Source organism: Mesoplodon bidens (assembly GCF_964165515.1).
Source record: "Mesoplodon bidens genome assembly, chromosome: 10".
NCBI lineage: Eukaryota > Metazoa > Chordata > Mammalia > Artiodactyla > Ziphiidae > Mesoplodon > Mesoplodon bidens.
In genome coordinates, this window is record NC_138172.1 from 2,379,604 (window position 1) to 2,401,087 (window position 21,484).

General features: G+C 55.9%; 1 protein-coding gene across 3 annotated transcripts in view; it reads right to left on the reverse strand.

Moving 5' to 3' along the window:
- The window catches only part of IQSEC1 (IQ motif and Sec7 domain ArfGEF 1), a 67,607-nt gene extending 65,963 nt beyond the window's left edge, over window positions 1–1,644 (reverse strand). The window contains exon 1 of one of the 3 annotated variants that reach the window (XM_081245560.1): window positions 1,349–1,644. In XM_081245560.1, the coding sequence (XP_081101686.1) occupies window positions 1,349–1,413 (65 nt within the window). In that variant the 5' untranslated portion in view covers window positions 1,414–1,644. The remainder of the gene's footprint in view (window positions 1–1,348) is intronic. The other 2 variants (XM_081245559.1, XM_081245561.1) reach the window with 2 other exon arrangements.
- Between the last annotated feature and the right edge of the window lie 19,840 nt (window positions 1,645–21,484).

Sequence of the window (21,484 nt, forward strand, 5' to 3'; positions counted from 1 at the left end):
GAGTTTTGTTCACTGCTGTGTTCCCAGTGCCTAGAGCAGGGGCTGTATACAGCAGGCGCTCACACCACAGAGCCTTGGTGCTGACAACAGAAGGCTCAACCTCAGTTTGCTCCCCTGCAACATGGGTATGCGGTACTTCAAGGACAAGAATGCAAAGGAATACGGGATGGACAGCTGCGCACGGCAGCGGCACCGGCACGTGTGGGATGTGAATATCATAACCCCCCCACCCCACCCCCGCACCATTCTCGGACTAATGCCATTGACTCCAGACAGCTGGTCCTGCAGCTGTAGCCTGCCTGGCCTCCGCCCCAGACGCAAGTAGCCATGGTCCCTGGGAACCACACCCCACAACCCCACGTGGAGCCTCAGTCCCAGGGCCCCGGCCCCTGAGGTGAGGTTGGGGGGCGCGGAGAGGAACATACGTGCGTTCTCAGCGCAGCTGCCAGACACACACTGCAGAATTTCTGAACTCAAGAGATCAAACGGCTGAAGGTGGGCTCCCGCCGCAAGGGGCCTGACACAAGCCAAGGCAGTTTGTCAACAAATCCCCTCCGCCCCACAGCCCTGCTCCTCCGGGGGGCCTGCAGACAGCTCAGGGGGCAGCTGTGCTGGCGAGAAGAGCGAGGAAATCGATATTCCCAGCACATACACACTCTCTTACTCTCTCTCCATAAACACAGGCCCTTGGACGCTCAGCCAGCCACCCGCAGGCCCCGAAGAACACGGATGATCTCTGGGGCACACACTCATCCCCGCCAGACTCCATCCCGGGCCACACCAGACACACGTCAACAGACGCCCCCAACCCCACCAGCGGCCCCCTCGCAGCCCCGCTCAGACACAGCAGCAGCCACATAGAACTCGACCTTCCTGCTCCAGGTGCCCCGGTGCCCCCCCAGGAGTCCCCGCCAGAGCACACCCGGGCACCTGCGCACAGCCCCGCACACTCTCCCCGGGGGCCTCCCTACAGAGCGGACACAGGCCCAGGGTCCAGCATCAACAGGCCTGCCACCTCCGCCGGCCTGCCACCAGACACAGCACAGACGCCCGCTGGCCACTTTCCCTCCCACAAACTGCCGGCCCCCTGCGGGCCGCCTGCGCCGGATACCAACTCCCAGCGGTCTCCCCACGAGACTCGCCCACACGGACTCCCATCCGACAGTCGCTGACGAGCGCGAACGCACACCCTCCCCCGTGTTCGGGCCGCTCCTGGCCCGCACGCACACTAACGGGAGCGCTGCCCCCGGAGCCCCCCAACCCCTCGCTCACACTCACTCGGACCCGCGTCGCACGACCGCACAAGCCCGCCCCGCTCAGCCGGGGCGCGCCCCGCCCCGGCCCTTACCCGCTGTCAAGCTCCAGCTCCAGCAGGGACTGCGTCCGCTCCGAGTTGCAGTGCAGGCACCACATGGCGGCCGCGGAGGGAGCTGGCGGGGCCGGGCGCCCGGGACCCAGGCCGGGCCAGCGGCGGCCGGACCCGGGCCGACACCCGACCGCCCGCGCCCTGCCCGCCCGCCACGCGACCACCTCGGGTCGCCCGGCCCAGCGCCCGCAGGTTCCCGCCTCTCCCGACCCCAAGTCCGAGCCCCAGGCCACCCGAGCCCGTCCCGCCGCCGCCGCCGCCGCCGCCCGCCGCCCGCCTGGCGCAGCGTAAGGCCAGGCCGGAGGAATGTGGCCCCGGCGGGGGCGGGGCCGGGGCCGTGGCCGTGGGCGCGGGCGCGGGAGGAAGGCGCGAGGGGCGGGGCCGCGGGCGGAGGGGCGAAGGGCGGGGCCGGGCCGCGGGCGGGAGGGAGCGAGGGGCCGGGCCGCGAGCTGGAGCGGGATTCTCCCAAGGCAGCATCATCCCCTGTCCCAGACATGGGCCTTCTCCTGGGAGGCCTGCGCCCTCCCTCCAAGAGAGACCCAGTAGCCATATGTCCCTCCCAAGCGTGTTAGCACAACAAATACAAAACCCCAAACCAGCCAACTGCAGCCTACTCTGCCAACGGCGCCAAGCTCTGCCACTCCTGACTTTGGCCTGTTTATAAAACGGTGCTTTTGCTTTCCCAGACATTGCGGGTCTGGGCTCTGACACCCCTGCCCTGGAGATAGGGGAGTGGGTCCCATCCTGAGGCTGGGGATACCCTTTAGGGGACTTTTTGGGGAGGATCTGATGGAAGCAGCTTCTTTCTCCCTAAGCCCACCCAACCCTTTGCCCTCCCCTCACCCAGAGACAATTTCCAGACCCCCACGGCAAGCTTAAAGTAATACTAATTAGCATTTTAGAGCTTTTTACTGACATTTGGTCCTCAAGACAACACTGTGATGCAGGTGGAGTTATTACTGACCCCACTTTCCAGAAGAGGAAACTGAGGCTCAGTTTAACTGGGTTAATAACTCTGGGAGGCTTTGCCTCACCTTCACGGCTCCCAGGCTGCACAGCTCTCCCTACTAGAAGCAATCATGCCTTGCTGTTCTCAGTTTGCACATTTTTTGTATCGTCTGTCCTCCGGCTCCTTGAAGGCAGGCACAGTGCCCGGCACCCACACTTGTGGAATGCCCAAATGTAGCTGGGAGACCTCAAGCAGAAAGACACGATCAAAACCCCACCTGTCCTGGGCCGCCCCACCGGCAGGTACATCTCCCGGAGGGCCAGGCAGCTGGCAGGTCTGCAGGGGTCAGGAAGTTGTGGGAAGCCACGCATGCAGGGGCATCCGCTTGTGTCCTTCTGACTCTTTCATTTGGAGGGGGTGGTGCGACGGTGATGAGGAGCATTATTCCCAGATGGGGAACTGGGGCGGGTGGAGAACAGTGGAGGAAGAGGGCTGGGCTGGCCCTGCTTACGGCCCGGCCCGGGAAAGGGCAAGCCCTAGAGCCAGTTTAGTGCTTCAGGGTTCCCAGGCGGGAGGCTGAGCAGGAATCCACAGCCCATCTCCACATGCCTCCTCTTCACTTCTGATGTTTTCTTTGCTACATTAGAAACAAATAAAGACCCGCGAAGGAAGTCCCGCGTGCCGCCTGAGCGGGCAGGGGTCCCCAAGTGGGTCTCGGAGACAGCGGAGGCCTTCTGGCGTTGTTTGACCCGGTGACCGCCGGGGCCTCGGCCCTCGAGGTTGGAAAAATTACAGGGTGCACAGGCGGCCTCGGCTCTACAAAGAACCAGCTGGGTGTTTAAAGCCCTAAGTAAAGACGGAATCAGACGCGTGGGAGCATTTTTCTTTTAAACGATAAAGGTCATCATTCGGAAAAAAATAAAATAAAAATAAATGACACAGGATGGGAGAAAATATTTTCAAATTATGCACCAAAGAAGGGTCTAGTATCCATACTAGATAAAGGACTCTGACAACTCAATAATAAAATAGCGAATAACCCAATTAAAAAATGGGCAAAGGATCTGAGCAGACATTTCTCCAGAAAAGATATATGAATGGCCAATAAGCACATGAAAATTTGCTCAACATCACTAGTCATTAGGAACACGAATCAAAACCACAGTGAGGTGTTACCTCACAGCTACTAGGATGGCTGGAGTCAAGATGGACAAAAGCCCCTCGACATAGGCTTCTGGAAGGAGAAGACCTTCCCATGCTGCATGCTGGCTGGGGGTGGGGAGATGGGAGGGGATAGAGTTGATAGGGTTGAAACAGTCCAGTTGGGGAGGGGGGTGGAGAAGTCCCACCCTCACTTGAACTGCCCTCTAAAAATAGGCTGTAATAAATGGAGCCAAGAGAGTCGCCCCTCAGCTGCTGGAGCGCTCCAGACACTGGCTCTGACCGCCTCACGACCCGGATTCTCCAAGAATTCCAGGCACTTCTCCAGGCCCAGGGCCTCACCACCCGCCAGGATAGTCTTGGCGACATAGTTCCGGCTGGGATTTAGAAAAAGGGCGTTGAGTCTCCCTGTTAGCATTTGGACCACCAGAGGATGGAGTCCCTGTTAACCAAATGCCTCTTCATGCTCTCCTTTTATCTTCCTGCAGAGAGTGACTTTTGCTTCTGGCTCTCAGCTAATTTCCTCACAGATTAATAATTTAAGGATTCGTGAGGCAAGTGAGAAAGCCAAGCCTGGAGACGTAGAGAAAGCCAATTTTTCTGCTGGGCAGAAATGACTAGACTGGGCAGAAGTCTTCCACGTGCCATTTGGGCAAATGGCTTAGGCTTCTGAGCCCCAGTTTCCTCAGCTGTAAAGTGAGGCTCATCAGCCGCCTCTCCGCTGGCTAATCCACCGCGCCCTTTCCTTTAATTTAGCAAACATGCATCAGTGCTTATTCCATGCTGCTGTTCTGGGGCACGGTGGGGAGACCTTGCCGTGACAAGTGTCCCTGGGGATGACGTTGCGATAGTCTGGAGGAAGTCGCCCGTAACTCTGCCCCGCAAGAGGCTCCAAAGATGAAGGGACATTTAGGCTGGGCCTTGAGAGGTGAGCAGGAGCCCACCTACAAGGCTGTAAGATGCAAAAGTGCATGAAAATGTTTAGTTTCACTGTATTGCCCTGGGTGTCAGTCCTAACCTACTTGCCTTGGCCCATTTCACACGCCCCCAACCTGACTTCATCCCCATCTCCTGGGCCTCTGACAGCCTCCCGTCTTCCACTGCCTCCTTGCTCTCCTCTGACCAGACATGTGGCACGCATGCCCCCAAAGGCCAACCTTTGCAGTCCGTCTCCCAGAGGCCTCCTCCTGTGAGGCCTGGTCTGGTTCCTCTTTCCGGCCCTCGCCAAACCTCAAGCGACACTTCCCACTGTGCTGGCTGGTAGCCAGGACTTGGGTTTCAGTTTTCCATGTGACTTTACCCAGAAAGCCACCCTGACTGGCCCCCAGTCCAAGTCAGAAACTCCCTTTACATGCTCCCCGGTTCCTTGCCAGGGGCAGAGGAACTGTGCTGTGCTTTCCAGGCAGAGCTGGCTTGCGTCCTTCTCTGCAGCATCCCCTGTGCCCACTATAGGGCTGGGACATCGAGGTGCTCAGGCAAATCAATCAAATGCAAACTAAGGCCTGGGGGCAAGTCTAGCCCCCTGCATGCTTTTTTTAAATAAAGTTTTATTGGAACAAAGTCACACTCATTCCGTTATGTATTGTCTATGGATACTTTTGTGCCACAACAAAGTTGAAGAGAGACTATGGCTCGCAAGCCTGAAATATTTCTGTCTAGTTCTCCACAGAAAAGGTTTGTCAGCCTGACATAATGAAGCTCCCCTGAGGGAGTTTTGCATTAGCTGCACGTGAATTCTCTGCCTGTTCAGCCAACCCCCAGTTCCCTGCCTCAGGGCTGTGGATGAGATCTGGGAAAGAGAGTCCACGTGTCATGGGGAAGATGGTGATCAAAATGATAGGGCCAGGCCAGACAACCTTCAGACAGATGGCCACAAGATGGGACCATCCACTGTTCGGAACAGATACTTACAGAGAGAGCTACCTGCCCAGGTGCACAAAGACGCAGGTCCAAGGGTATTAGTTGTTTGTAACAGCAGAACGCAGAGAAGGACACAGGCAACATCTGTCAATTGGTTATGTAAACGGCGGTACAGAGGAGCCCTACGTTAAAAGAACGGTAGCAGCACCGTACACACTTGCAGCAAAAGGTCTGAGACACAACATCGCGACAAAAAGTCCAGACAAATGTGAAATGTACAGACAATAAAACATACAGAACACTAGTAGGCTTATGTAGCATAATATGCTCAGAGACTGTTTCTTAAAGGAGACCCAAGAAACGGGTACTGGTGCTTGCCTCTGGGAAGGGAAACGGGGGTTCCAGAGATTACCGGGGCCACGCCTCTGCCCTCTAAGCTTGGGACACAGGGTGGGAAGGAGGAAGGAGCACTTTAGAACTACAGTGTTTGCAAAATTTTAAATCGTTTTTTAAAAAGCCAGGGAAATGAAGAAATCCATAACAGACGTAACAATCCAAGGGACTACAGGTCTTCTAGCATCTTCTAGGAGACTCTGAAGCCCACCAGAGCCAGTCCGCAGAGACCCCAAATGCCAGACTGTACTGAAGCCGCCTCTTGGGCCACGCTGTGAGAGGTTGTGTCCTATGACAGCCATAAAAACAGGTTGTGGTCAAGCCCACCCGAGCTTCCCTCCTAGTGTCTGTGATCACTAGTAAGTTACTCTTCGCGTCACTGAAAGGATCCTCCCCATGTCACAGCCACAGCTCTGTGACCCTCCCTCCAGCCCAATCCTTCACTCCACAGACAGGGAAACTGAGGCCCAGAGAGACGAAGGGATGAGCGCAGGCGTGTGGCCAGGTCCTAGAAACAGTGACCCTGACCCAAGCGTCCTACCTCCCAGGCCACAAGCCCCCACTGCTGGGATGGCATGGCAGGGATGGGGACTGTCCAGCATACAGCCTGAGCGTGGGTGAGTTGTGGGTTCCGTATGGAATGGAACTTATTTATCTGAGCGTCGGGCGCCATGAAAAACCACAGACACTGCACAGAACAGAGAATTCTGTAGCGTGATCTCTCTGGGAGCCCAGTCAGCCGCCCAGAGGAGAAATTTCCCAGGTAAGTAAAGCTGCTCTTATTAAGTGCCAAGTTATTTTTAAAATTTCAACCAGTTTTCATAGAAACCCCTGCAAATCACGGACTTCCCTAATCTTACTAAACAAAGTAAACTAAATGACCCTGGGATAACTTATCTTGGGAGCCTGGGGTCACCCGGAGGTGGTGTAGGGTTGTTAACCGTGAACCAGACTATTTACCTGCTCAGGTACTACCTTGATGACATCTAGCCCCTGACTCTTTCCAGCTTCATTCCCAGCTACCATCCCTCTCATACAGTGACTCCCAGAATGCACCAGGCACTTTCCTGCCCCAGTGCCTTTGCTTATGCTGTTCCCACTTCCTGGGTTGCCCTCTTCATCTGCTTGGCAACCTCCGACTCAACCTTCAAGGCCCAGCCCAAATGTCACCTTCTCTTTGAAGCCTCCTCTAGTGCCCCCGCCCCCCTAGGCTAAGCGAGAACCCCACACCCAGACTGTGGGCACCTTGAGGGCAGGGACAATGGCACTCCATCACTCTCCCAGTGGTGGGGCTCGGGTGCGACTACTGCTTCACATAACTGGCCTGGTTCCAGACACCTGTCCTGGCGCCAGGGGAAATGGGGCCCAACCACAAAAAACTCACTGGTACTTGGGTTGGCCAAGAGCTGACCCACGCTGGCGAGATGAAAGCTGCCTTAACGTTAGTGCCCTAGAAGTTGAGAGCCAGAAGGGGTCCCCCAGTGACCCAGCGCAGCCTGCTCTTATTCACATGAGGAACCTGAGACCTACAGCCCCCAAGTCAGTCTGGGGCACAGCCAAGAACAGGGCATCCTCTCCTCAGCTCCTTCCCACTGCTCTGGCAAAGGAAGCCACACAGGTAGGGAACCATCGTGGTTGGCAGTGTGCGGAGCTCTTTTCTTGTGGTCTTTAAATGAACACTAACAATTCGATGCAGTTGTTATTAATGCCAACAGTTGACATTAAATGGGTGAACAGTCCTGCAAGGGCCTGGGAAATCTCCTACAGGAGGGTTACAATAATCGAACCACATGGTTGGGACACAGGGTCAGATGCAAGAAGGAAGAAAACCCTACATGGGATGGGGTGGCTCTGTGGAGCTCTGACAAACCTAGCACGACGATGCCCAGTGACTGACAGAGTCAACAGAACAGCCAAGAATGATCACCTCCTCTAAGAAGACCTCCTAGCCTGGATCCCCAGAGCACTTGTCACCCCTGCTGCACAGCAGATGCTGGTGTGTTATAAAAGTGAAGGAAGACGGGGGTGACGGCCACAGGTGAGACCGTGCTCACCGCAGCCCTCCCCAGTCTGGGCCCTCCTGGGGAACACCCCCTCCGCCCTCGTCCCTCTGCTGGGCCCAGCCAGGTGAGCGGAACTGCTCATCCTGAAGCCCCGGGGAAAGGGCCTGCAGAAAACGGACCTGCGGCTTCTAAGTGCGGCCACTTGAGTTATGAGTCTATTCAAGTGGATGGGAAATGGCCATTGGCTGGATTTCTTGCAGGATTCAAGGGGCCTGACAACATCAGGAAGAAATTCAAGGGCAAAAAGCTGAACTGCTTTCACCAGTGACGGTCTCCTCCCTGAGCCCCCTCAGCCCCGAAATTACCCTGTTCATCACACTCCCTGTCAGGGAGCCCTGCCAGCCCCAGGACACAATCAGAAGTGCCCCTCACACTCAACCATCTTTTCCTGGCTGGTGGCACCAGGAAGCCACCGCCAGATCTCAGGGAGGGAGGGGTATGACCCACGATGCTTATGCCGAGTCCCTCCCTAGGGGACAGCTCCAGGAAATGGGCTCCAGACTGTTCCAGGACTGCCCTGTGTCCACCCTCTGTGCCTGAGAACAGCCTAAGCCACCCCCAGGTAAAGCACACCCCCGTTCCCTCCATCTTGTCTAATTCCCTTTAAAGCCCATCTCACCGCCTGTTTATCCGACTCAATTACTTTTTCCCTTGTTTACTGTCTATCCTCTACCAGAATGAAGCGTCACCACGGTGTCCCCAGCATCCGGAAGGCGCCGGGTCTAAAGCACGTGCTCAGTAAACGATGAACAAACAAATCATGTAGAACCAGGTTCATTCTGCTTCAGGGCCGGCCACGGGGCCAGCCCGCTCCACGCCCCCCACTCACATCTTGGTCCTATTCAGTCTGAGCCAACTCCCCTCTTCACATGAAACTGGTTTTCAAAGACACTGCTTCTCATAACCAGGGTGCCCAGTACTTAAGGAACCTGTCAGCTAAAGATTCTCTAAAGAGAGGTACCCCTGGCGCAAAGCGAATGACCATTCTTGAGGCATTTGGGTTTCTTTCCCAGGAGTTGCGTTTCACAAGGGCCCACCTGCACTAAAAGGGGCAGAGAGGGGGCTGCTAGGCCTTGCCCTGCCATGGACCACCCCGCTGGCGGCACTGATTCTTAACTGTCATGCCCACACCGCTACCAAGGGCCAGCCAAGCCGAGCCTCAGTGGCCCTCTGCTTTAATGAATAGAGCGTTCATTTATAACAAGTGCTTGGGACGCCTGTTTTGCAAACGGATGCCATTAAGTGCTCTGAAAACAACAGCTTCTCTTAAGTGGGTTAAACATTCCCCTCTGCAATCTTATTTATGTTATTGATTTAAACAACCCCTTCTCTGGTCCCGGTGGAAGGAAGACTTCAACCAGCTCGACCCGGCTCCACAGATTTGGAATCAATGGGTGCGGGAGATGTGCAACATCTGATTCACTATTTGAATAAATAGATAACCGGCACATGTGCGTTCCTGAACATGGCCAGCAGCTGCCCCCCAGGCACAGCCTGGGTGTCTCAGAGCATCCGAGACACATCAGATGTGGGCCCTGCCCTCGGGAAGTTCGGTGGGGAGGGGGCGGGAGACAACTCACATCGGTCAGTGCCAGCCCTGCTTCCACACACGTTCACACAATTCTCTACAAGGTGGGGTCACATCTCAGTTTCTCACGGAGGCCCTGAAGCCCAGAGAGGGTAAGTAATTTGTCCAGAGACACACAGCCCATAAATGATGGAGCCGAGAGGAGAACCCAGGAGAACGCTGTGTCCTTGCCCCTCCACCAGCAGTTCTCAGGGTATGGTCCCAGGAACAGCAGCAACCGCAGTCCCAGCTGGGAATTCTGAGAAATGTACATTCTCACCCTCCAGGTGATTCTGACATCTGCAGAAGTTTGAGGATCTCGCACTGCGCCAGGGCACTATAGTGGGCGATCAATGCAACCATGGGATCAACCTGGCACAGAAGCAGGAATGACTGTGAGCTGATGGGGTGGCCATCAGGGAGGGCTTCCTGGAGGAGGTGAAGCCTGTGTTGGGATTTGTGGCATGAATGGGACTTCACTGAAGGGCACCCCACGTACAGGGAACAGCATATATGGGAGCGTGAAGTGTGGGGATGGGTGCGCTGTGAGGAATGAGGCCAGAGGATGGGGCTGGGGTTTCATCCTGTGGGTGTGTGTCGGTGGGGAGGAAGCCGGCAGAATTGGCCTGGGTTTATCCCCAGGTTGGTTTTCCCAACGACCACGTAAGCACCTGTATACCAATTACTTAATACTATTCTTCATATCAGGCACACGTTATATCTGCTCCATCTGTGAAAAGCCAGTCTCGCTGAGCATAAATTGAATTTTCTCATAAAAAGAAATCACCCAAGCCAAAACACTGTTATAAAATCCTGCTCAGATCTTGTTATCAGAAGAAGGCCTATGCTTGAGGCTTGCTCTGTCTTTCTTTAAAACAGAGATTAGCAAGTATAGAGAATCCATGTTACAGAGGGCAGCCATAAAACAGAAGGAGGATGCTCTTCATATTCTGATAGGGAATGAGATACAAGATATATTATCAGTGAAAAGGCTAAACTTAGAATGCTGTATGTGCCTTAAAAAAAGGGAAGAATACACACACACACACACACACACAAAGTATCTCTGGATGGTGGCTACCTCTGGGGGGCTGGGGCTGGGGCGGGGGCTCACTGTTTGTTTTGTAGCCTTTTATATCTTTCACTGTTTAACCATGTGACACATTACTTCCTATAAAATAAGGAAATAGAATTAAGCTTTTTTTGGAGTGATAAAGAGGCATTAAAGAGATATTAGCCCCGACCAACACTCTGCACTCAGTGTAATCGGAGGGGCTAAAAGAACTCCAGGAGGGGAATAGCTTTCTCCTGGGTCCGTATGATTGGCTCCGTGTCACCCAATGCAGCATCTACGGCTCACCTGGAATCATTTCACACCCACCTGTGGCCTGGGTCTTACACTTCCAGAAACCCAGGAATCTGAGAGTATACTCTCTGCAGCAAGAAATAACACCCTGAAGCACATAAGGAGTTCACAGCAACCTAAGGCTGGGGAGGGCTGCCTGGTGCCAGGGGGACTGAAGGTGGGGTTCCAGGGCCCTGGTCCCCTCCCTCCTCTTGGGAACAAATCCTGGCTGCTGCCCCACTGTGACCTCCTGCATTGTGAGTGAGGAGAAAAGGCCCCCGGGGGCACCTCCTGCACGGACGCGGGTGCCTGCAGCTGGACGGCTGCTACCTCTAGGAATCACTCATCAAATCCCGTTATTTAGTCCATAAGGAAACTGAGACACAGAGAGGTTAGTGGCTGGAGGCCACTCAGCTGGTCGTGGCAGAGCTGGGATTCCGACCTGGGGGTCCATGTGTGAAAAGTCTAGGGCCGGGGGGCTTCCCTGGTGGCGCAGTGGTTGAGAATCTGCCTGCCAATGCAGGGGATACGGGTTTGAGGCCTGGTCCGAGAAGATCCCACATGCCGCGGAGCAACTAAGCCCGTGAACCACAACTTCTGAACCTGTGCTCTAGAGCCTGCGAGCCACAACTACTGAGACCGTGCGCCACAACTACTGAGCCCGCGTGCCACAACTACTGAAGCCCACATGCCTAGAGCCCATGCTCCACAACAAGAGAAGCCACAACGAGAAGCCTGTGCACTGCAATGAAGAGTAGCCCCAGCTCGCCACAACTAGAGAAAGCCCACGTGCAGCAGCGAAGACCCAACGCAGCCCAAAATAAATTAATTAAATTAATTAATTAAAAAAAAAAGTCTAGAGCTGGGAATAGAATCTGACCCCATGAAACAGGAGTAAAGCTCGAGGCCCACGCTGGGCCCCTCCAGGCTCCTGGAGCACATCCACCGATGAGCATCTCTTACACAACACAATGCACAGACAATTCTGGTCTCTCTAGTAATTTCCATAAATGACTGTAATTTATGTGTTAATAGCACAGATATCAAGGTTTGGAACCCCCTGGAGTGTTAGAAACGTAATTTGTAATTACAAGCACACAACAATTTGTTCAGTGTCAGCGATGTGTCCAGTAATTATCACGCTGGTAAAGAGGAACCCATATCGAGTACAGCGGGGTGCATGGGGGCCAGGGATAGAGAGCCAGCGCTGGGGGTGCTGAGCTTGGACCTGGGCCGTTTCCCTCAAGGCCACGTCCTATTCCAGGATCCCTCCTTTCCCTCCCTCAGTGCCCCGTCCTGGGGGCATTTGCACCCGGTGGGCCTCTCATGGGGCTCGGCCCTGCCTGCGGGCACCCAAGCACGGACAAGTAGGCACCCCTTCCAGGGGGCATTCCTAGAGGAAACTGCCTCCTGCCCTCAGGAGGGGCCCTGTGTATGGGCCTCTTTCTTGTCCTTCCTGGGCAGTCTGGGGACAACGCTACCTTCCAGTAAATTCCCTCCTGCTTTGGTCAGCTTGCTGTAGGCTGCTTGCAGTCATGGCTCCAGCTTCTGCCCTTGGTCTCCCTTAGTGACCACCCATGGGTCCGAGGCAGGGATGGCTGGTTGCACTCCCAGTGGCAGTGGGTGCCCTTCCCTGAGCACCAGTTCGGTGCTGGGTGCTCCAAGGGACTCCCATCAGGCGAGCAACCCTCCCACCTGCAGAGAGCGTACCGTCCACGTCTTACAGAAGGAATAGGACTCAAAAGAACCAAACCACTTGCCCAAGATGCCAGATCACACACCAGCCTCAGGGAGCTGGAACATGATACCAGCAATGGGCCAGGCGTGAGCGTTCCCACTCTGGGGCTCAGCCTCTGGTGGGTAGGGCACGTCTTCACTCAACACAGGTCGGCTCCCTGTGCTTCCAGCCCCCATGCCAGTTGCGGGGGCCCTGGTGGAGCAGGGGAGGCACTGCCAGGCCCTGCAGGCCTCCTGGGTGCCCAGCCCTGGCTGGGCCAACATTCCTTGGGCGCTCAGTGTGTGCTGACGCACGCCCACCCTGGGAGGGGCACCTCATTATCTGCATTTCTCTGGCTGAGGCTGCAGAGCGGAGACCTGGACCGCAGTATTCCCCTGCAGAGGGTGGTTTCACCCAGCTGTCCCCCTGCCAGGCTTGGTGGCAAATTTAGATCGGCTTAAAACGTCAGCTCAGGTCACAACTGATGGATGGTCCTCGGAGGGGATGAAAGACGGGGTTCTGGCAACTGCGGATTGGAGCCACCAAACCAGCAGTCTGGGTGCCACTTGGGGTGCGGGTGAGGGCAGGGGAAGCGGGGCCCCGCCCCGGCCTAACCAGAGCTAGACCCAACCCCACCTGACCTGCACTGGTCCCTGCTGGTCCCTGTCACCTCTGAGGGGCTGGCGCCACCTGTCGCCCTGCTGGAGAACTGCAGTCTGGCCTTCCCAGCCCCAAGCCTCCTGGACAGGGAGGTGCTCAGCCACGGGGCAGGTGCCCAGAGGGGCAGCTGAGGCAGCCTCTGGACCCCACGGTAAGCTTTCTCATTCAGATCTCCTCCTTCCAGCACAACCTAAGACACCCTCCACCCCGCCGGCCCCATCTCCATCATGCAGCGGGAGGGCAACTGGATCAGGAAGCAGAGCCAGGACTCAAACCCAATTTCACTGACATTTCTTAACAAGTCACTGACCTGCTTCAAACCCTGGCTCCTCGCTGCTTAAGAAATAAGCAGCAAACTCCTCACCACGCCCACAAGCCCCTGTGGATTCGGCCTCTGCCTGCTTCTGCCCTCCGTCTCGGCTCCAGCCTCAGACCTGGCAAGTTGGCTCCTGCCCCTGGGCCTTTGCACGTGCTGTTCCCACTGCCGGGTGCATAGGTCTCTCTCTTTTCACCTACTTATCCCTGACTCCACTTTCAAGGAAGCCTTGCCTGACCTCCTTACAGGCCCCACTGAGCAAGTCCTCCCAGCCCCTGGTCCATGCTGTTCGTGGGGGCATTTCCCTCTCCTTCACTGGACAGCTCCGTGAGGATAAAAGTCACGTCTGTGGGACTCATCATTTATTGCCAGCCTGGCACACACTAGGTGCTGGAGGAATATATGTACATGAGATGAGTTCATATGAGTTCCTGTCCCAAAATCAACATGCTTTCATAAATAAAGTGGCCCTGCTCAAGGGGCTGGGCACAGAGGTAAGGGTCCTTCATACTTGAGCTTTGCGGGGAGTATTAACAGGTGCTAAAGTGGAGGGTCTCTGCTGAGAAGTCCCAACCAGGAGCAGCTAGAGCTGCAATGTGGATGCAGGTCTACTCTGAGCCATGGCCCCGTTCCCTCTGAGGATCCACTGGGCTGGGTTTACCCAAGCTGCTCCCACAGACAGAGGAGAGTGTTTGGAGCTGCCTTTCCCCTGGGTTTACCAGCAGTGTCCTGGAGGGAGATTCTAGAAAACTGAGCAGAGGAAGACCACGTAAGTGGAGAGCAGACACCTTACCAGGCACCTCTCCTTCACTAGTGAGCATGCAGGGCCTGAGTGTGAATTTGGAAAAAGCGCCCTCTTCTGGTGGACACAGCCTCTCAGGCCTGTGGCTTGCTAACAGTGCATTTTTCTTTGCCAACTGCTCTTGTGCAGTGCACAACCTGAACATCTGCACATGGGCAGCGCCTGGAGCTCTGCCCCACTGGGTAACTGGCCACCCTCCCGACACCAACGGTGGATCCTGCTCTTGCTTCAAGGGGGCAGGGAGCCCTTCTGATGAAGCCTCCTAGTCACGCACATAGGGTATGTTGCCACATGTGGCCACCTGCTGCCTTCCTTTCTCAGAGAGATAAAGCCCTGCCCCCAGCCCTCTGGGAGCTTTCCCTGGCAGAGATAAGAAGCCGGCAGGTCCAGGAGTCACAAGGCCCACAGAGAATATATCAGTGAGACTTGGCGCTGATCTCGGCTGTCTCGCGGAGAGCTCCATCAAAGCTCAAGAGGAAGCAGTGAGAACTCCAGCCTACATCATGTGCTTCTTCCCTGGGCGGGATGGGTGAGGCGTGGCTTCCTGGGTCCTCAAGAAGACAGACCCTTGGTCCTCTCACTGGGGCCACCACACGCCCTGGGTTTCTGCACTGAGTCGGGAGCCCAGAGGAGGTTCAAGGTCACCCGATGGACAGCTGGCAGCGGGCTGGGCCTCAGCCAGGTCCCCAGGCTCCACCCTTGCTCCAGACCCAGATCTGCTGCAGTGGGGAGGAGGGGGAGCCGGTCTCCAACTGGGGCCTCCACTGGGCACAGAGGGACTGTTCTTTGCAGCTCAACAATCCCCCTGTTTGCCCCGTGTCAGGCTGCAGCCTCCCTCAAGTCCTGCTGACGAGGAAGATCTGGTGCCAACATCCACAAATATGCGCCTTCTGCAGGGGAGCAGCCACCAGGCTCTCTAACCGAGTGGGTGGATTTAAAGGCCCAGAGGGAAGTCACAGGATAGGGGCAGAGCAAGTTGCTGGCTGCTCTCTTTAAAATGTGGCAGAGGGGCTTCCCTGGTGGCGCAGTGGTTGAGAGTCCGCCTGCCGATGCAGGGGACACGGGTTTGTGCCCCGGTCCAGGAAGATCCCACATGCCGCGGAGTGGCTGGGCCTGTGAGCCATGGCCGCTGAGCCTGCATGTCCAGAGCCTGTGCTCCACAATAGGAGAGGCCACATCAGTGAGAGGCCCGCGTACCGCAAAAACAAAACAAAACAGAACAAAACAAAACCCAGAAAATGGCAGAGGAACAAATATATACATAGGAACATGTCTGACCAGATACCCCCAAAATGCTCATCCTGTTTGCTTTGGGGAGGGGGCGGGGGGCATACATCGTGTGCACTGTATACTCTTATAATGTTGAACTTTTTACCACGTGCCTGTATTTCCTAAGCAAGTATTAAACTCATGGGAATAAATGCATGCACAAAGCCCAGGAAGAAAAGAAATGCACAGGAGCTCAGAAATTCAGAGGACACAGTGAACTCAGGTATTGACCTTCCCCGTAAAAACAAAAGCTAAGTGCCCGAGTGCCTGCTGGGAGCGGCCGTGTTTGGAAGCCCTTTCATGCACGGTGGCATTTCAGAGCAGCCTGGAGAGGTGGGGCCTACTATTGTCACCCCACCATGGCACGAACGAGGAGACGGAGCCCAAGTCTTACCCACTAGCCTAGGCTGAGCTGGGCCCAGAGCTGCTGGCTCTTGTTCCCACCCTGATGCCCCCCACAAGGACCTAGAGTTCTCAGAGAGCCCCTGGGAGCAGCAGCTCGGCGCCAGAGGCACTGCGCCTTTGGGCAGGGGGTGAGCAGAGCCTGCGACTTCTGGGGTCACGTAGGCAGGCTGCTGAGATGTTGGGGACCGTCCTCCCAGCCTGGGCCCCAGCTGGGCCATAGCCCATCTCCGAGCCTCAGTTTCCTCATCTATTAAATGGGCAAATCTTCCCTCCCTTGCAGGGTTGGAATAAAGACCACCCGAGGGGAGGTTCCCGGCACACAGATGGTGCTCAGCACACACCCACTTCCTCTCCCTCTTCCCTGCCCCCAAGACTCCAGGAGCACGAGGGTACCGGCCATTGCGGGGGGGAGGCACCAGGATCTGAAGGGCAGACTGGAGGTTGGCAGTGCCACCACCGCCCTCCCTCACCCCCCCAGTGGGCAGGCCCTCGTCACTGAAGAGGACGCAGAGTCCCTCGGGAACCGGTGGGCAGGTGCATGTACATGTGTGTGTGAGCCCGGGTGAGTGTGCGCAGGGGCCTGAGACCGGCAGGTCCTTGCTCTCGGCCGCCGCCCTCCACCTCCTGGCTCTCGGCTTCCCCCAACAGACCCAGATGGAAAGAACTTGCGGGGGAGTGGAGGGGGGACATTTCATTTCCCAGACAGAAGTTCCCAGAGCTGGGCAGGGAAGACACAGCCAGGGCCCCCCGGCCCTCTCTTACCTTGCTCCAGTGACCCGGCTGGGGGTGTCCTGAGGCAAACAGCGCAGCCTCGCTGGCCTCTGGGGGTCTCCTCTGCAGCCCACAGAGCTGAGCCCCCTCGGCCCTCCTGGGGGTCTGTGCAGTGGACGGTGCGGGTCATAAGCCCTGAGCCCCTGCTTAATCCGCCAGAGCCCGAGTCAGCGCCAGCTGGACACGTGACGGGCCCCACAGACCTGTTTGTCAGGAGCGGCAGCTGGTCCAGTGGGGGAGGGCTGGCCGCCCTGCCCTGCCCCCGGGGGCTGTCCCTGCCTGGGCTCCCAGGCCGGAGCCTTCGGTCCTGGGCTCCTGCCTGCCCGGGAGGGGTATGAATACGTGCGGAGCAGGGCGGGCAGGGCAGGTAGGGGAAGGGGACACACATGTCACCAAACGGCGCTGGGCAGCCTGGGAAATGGGGTGTGCGTGCGTGTGCATGTGCGTGTGCGTGCATGCGTGCGTGCGGCAAATGGGACCCTTAACTCACGCCCTTTACTAACGTCAATTCCTCGTAGATTAAAGATCTTATGCAAAAGGTGAATTCATGACCACAGGGTAGGAAAGGATTCTTCAAACACAAAACAAAAATAAAGTGAAAGATAGATTTGATAGAAATTAAGAACTCTGAAATTAAGATGTTCATTCCAAGACCCCAGGAAAAGTGAAAAATGCAAGATATTTACAACATATACAACTGACAAAGGACTGGAATCCGGAATACCTAAAGACTCCTCCAAATCAACAAGAAAACAAAAAGACAGCCCAAGGTAGGCAAGAAGCTTGAACAGTCACCTCACAGAGGAGGAGATCCAAACGGCCAATAACCATACGAAAAATGCTCAACCCCATCAGCAGTCAGGGAAATGCGGATTAAAACCATTACACACCCACCAGGAGAGCAAAAATGGCAGAGACTGACAACAGGTGGTGCCACTGGGAGTGGGGGGGCGACCGGACAGAAGGACCACAGTGTTGGTCTGCACTATGACATTGAACATGTGCGTCCTGTGTGGCCCAGGTCCAGACAGATGCTGGAAAGGTCATACGTGCACTAGGACGTGGGCAGGTTCAAGAACACAGCCCCGAACTGAAGACACCCTGTGCGTCCATAACAGAGACTGGATCATAAACCGTGGCCTAGCGACGCAGCGGAATACGACACAGCCGTGACAAGGACAAGCAACAGCTCCGCGTGACTTTAAGAAGAAGCCAGACCCAAAGAAATATCTACAGCTTAAGTCTATGTATAAACGAGTCAAAAATAAGAACAAGGCCATGCGGTAAAGAGTTGTTCGGACAGGTGGTAAGACAGTGACAGGAAGAACCATATTATCACAAAAGTCAGGATGGTGAGCATCCCTGGGGGCCAACAGTAAGAGGGAGCCCACGGGGTGGGGCAGGGGGCTTCTGCCAGCGCTTCGTCTCGGGGCCCGGGTGGTGGTCTCACAATGTGTGCGTTCCTCTTATTTCTCCTGGAGCTGCTGCATGCCTATCTTTTCGCCTTTCTGTTTGACAGGTTACCCGTCACATCTAAAATAGAAAGGTATGTGTGGTGTGGCACACAGAGGGGACAGGCAGGGACCCCAGCTATGACGGCAGTGCAGACTTCAGTGCAGCACCACAGGGCAGACAGCCCAGACACACAGGGCGCCGCGGCTGGAGGGGCATACCTCCTGTCTCATTTCACAAAGAGAACCGAGGATCAGAGACAGGAAGGAAACTGCCCAAGTCTGCACAGCAAGTGGGAAGCCAGCAGGGCCAGGACTGGAATCTAGGTCTCCCGGAGCCCAGACAGGGTGAGGGGGCTCCTTCTCCTCCCCCTTTACAATGGAAGAGTTTTTCCATTGTAAAGCACCTTTAACACCTACCAGGGCAGATTCATTCTTTTTAGCACTCACTGAAATTCTCTCCGTTTGTTTACTTTTTTGTTGTGGGTCTCCTGCTGCTGAAATCAAAGCTCCTGGAGGGCAGGGCGTTTTGTCTGTGTCGCTCCATAAATATTTGCTGAATGAGGAAATCAACAGAGCTGGCATCTCTATTTGGACTTTAAGGCCTTAGGAATACTGAGTGGCTTCTCAATATCCCCAAAGGAGAAAATGGAAACTAGCTGTATGACATTGACACACTTTCCAGAATTACCTTTGTAACTGCCTTAGGAGGTTGGCCCTGTCATCACTCCCATTTTAAAGAGGAGGAGACTGAGGCTCACGGAGGTCCAGGAAGCTAGGGAGCTGAGAGCTGGGACTGGAACCCATCCCAGTGGCAGGCTGGCCCTCCGCTGGTCCATGCACCTGAGACAATCAGGATCTGCTGCTTCAGCCCCTCCTCCCGGCCCCCAATCCTTACAACTTCCAAAGTGCTTTCCGGACTCTTTCAAACTTCTTCAGCTCAGGGAGGGGAAGGGACTTGTCCAAAGCAACAAGGAGTTCAGCTCTGACCTCACGGCTTCCCAAGTTAGTGTGGCCGACAGTGACCCCAGTGCTCCTGGATTGGCCATAAGACTCTCAATTTCCTTCCTGCTTCACGCCAAATCCTCAGGGCCCTTGGCCAAGTCCAAATCCTGGTCCTACTTCCGAATCTGGAGGAGCCGGATAATGGAGTGTTCCCATAATACCCCGAGGCAATTGGCTTTATTAAAACAGCCTGGCACTGAGCATTTTTCCAAACCTATATTACCATCCTGATAGCTTTCACTAAGTCCTCAGATAATAATTAAAAAAAAAAAAAGAAGGCATTGGCTCTGGGAGTTCCGGAGCTAAAATGGCCCTCCAGGGCATCTCGCCTGAGGCACAGGAGTCTTCTCCACTGCCGCAGCTTGCATACCTCCAATGAGGACAACTCACTACCTTTTTTCTTGTTTAGATCCACCTCAGTTGAGCACAACAAAGACTCACATTAGCCCCTGGCGCTGGGGACCAGCAGGTGCCTCAGCCACTGTTCCACCCTCAGGGAATTCAGTCTGGTGGAGGACCGAGACTGTCATCCCGACAGGACTTCCTTCTAAAGAGGCAGCCAATAAGGCCCAAACGCATGTACCTGGTCACAGGACCCCTTTACAAGCCTTCCTATCTCCGTCCACACAGCCCACGTGGATTCATGGGGTCAGTCCCCTCTGAGCACCCTAAGCCCCCGTGCCTCCCCAGGCCATCTGGGTGCGCAAACTGCCAAGCTGTCAGGACACTAGGGCCCAAGTCACGGAAAAGACTCCGCCCAGCGGCGGGCGGGGGTGTGCAGCATTCTCAGTGGGTCCCACTGGCCCATGCAGCTGACATCATTGTTTTGATATTACACTTCTAAAGCCTTCATACACATTAGCAGATGGGTTTCTGGTTTTGAAGATGAAATGGGCTGACACAAGTGAGACGCCGTGACAAGGTCGCGCACGGAGTAGATGCTTAAAAGATGCTTGCTGGGTGTGAACTGTAATCGTACTGGATCAGAAGGCCACATACACTCAGTTCTTCGAAGAGTCACCGAGAACTTGGCTGCCTGTACCCTGCCTTTCCAAGCCGGCACTTGTGGGGTAGGGCCACTGAAGAGCTCAGGCAGGGGGGGGGGGGGGGGGGGGCGGGTGTCCTGCAGTCAGGCCTACCTATGTCCCTGCACACTGTCCCCCCACCCAGTTCAGTGACAATGGGACCCCCAGGGGAGGCAGACACAGAGACTCTAGGCAGATTTTGCTGAAGAGGTGACACCAATGGGTGAAGGCTGAGCAAAGGTTTCTGGGTGGCGCAGGTGGGGTGGGCATACCTGCAGGAGCCAGGAGGGGCAAGGCTGAAGGCCGGGCCCAGCGGGAAGGCAGCAGGCACTGGAAGATGCTGCCCCCAGAAGCGGGTCTGAGTCACACTTCACAGTGTGGACACCAGGTCTGAGCAATGGCCGTAGGTGGAACCCTGGGCCTCATACAGGGACCTGCCCCAGTGCATTCACCCGGCCTCTTTCATGCAAGAAACATCATCTCCTGATCGGTGCAAGCAACCCCATTCCCTACCCCCTAATTATGAGGGACGGGGTGGGGGGGTGATGAGACATCTGGTCAACCCTCCCACCAGAGGCCAAATTCATAGCCTCCCTAACCAATGAGTATTCAGCTCCAGCTTGCACACCCCAGTGACGGGGAGCTTACTACGAGAACAAAGGATGGTTGTGCTCTTCTAGGGACACCTAGGTGCTTAGCACCCCAGCAGTTAGAACACTGGTTGGAGGAAAGCTGAGGACACCGAGGGTCCCAGTGCTGGCTTGGCCTTGGCAACCCCTCTGCACGATGGGGCAGGGGCATGACTGAGATCACGGAGTCGTCGTGGGGCTGGCAGCCACGGGTGAGCAGAGAAGTGCTGGAAGGGCAGGCAGCCACGGGAGAGGGTGGCAACTCTACTCACGAGACTCAAGATTACTTAATGTCTGCAACCTCTGTGGGAGCCAGGGTCCCCCTTCTTTGTCCCTCCACTGCAGGGACCTCTGGGGGGAACACCGAGTCCTCTGAGCCTTCCCCAGGCAGCAGCTCCCCAGGGATGGCTAGACTGCTGGAGAGCTGGGGACACTGGGGTGCTGTGTGACCTTGGACGTGTCCCTGCCTCTCTCTAGCCTCAGTTTCTCCATCTCTAATAGGAGATTGGCCCCCAGATGCTCCATCCAGAGCTGATGCTGGGCCGTGGCATTGTGGCACCCTGAAGACCTCTTGGTTTATCCTTTCCTGTCTCTGGGGCATCTGGGGCTGCTGCTTTTCTCTCCTTTCAAACCCAACTGCTGCACATGGGATCTCTGGCCACACATGGTTTCAGAGGCTTGGCCACCGTGCCAGCCCAAGGGAGGAGCCAGGCATAGAGCTGGGGGCAGG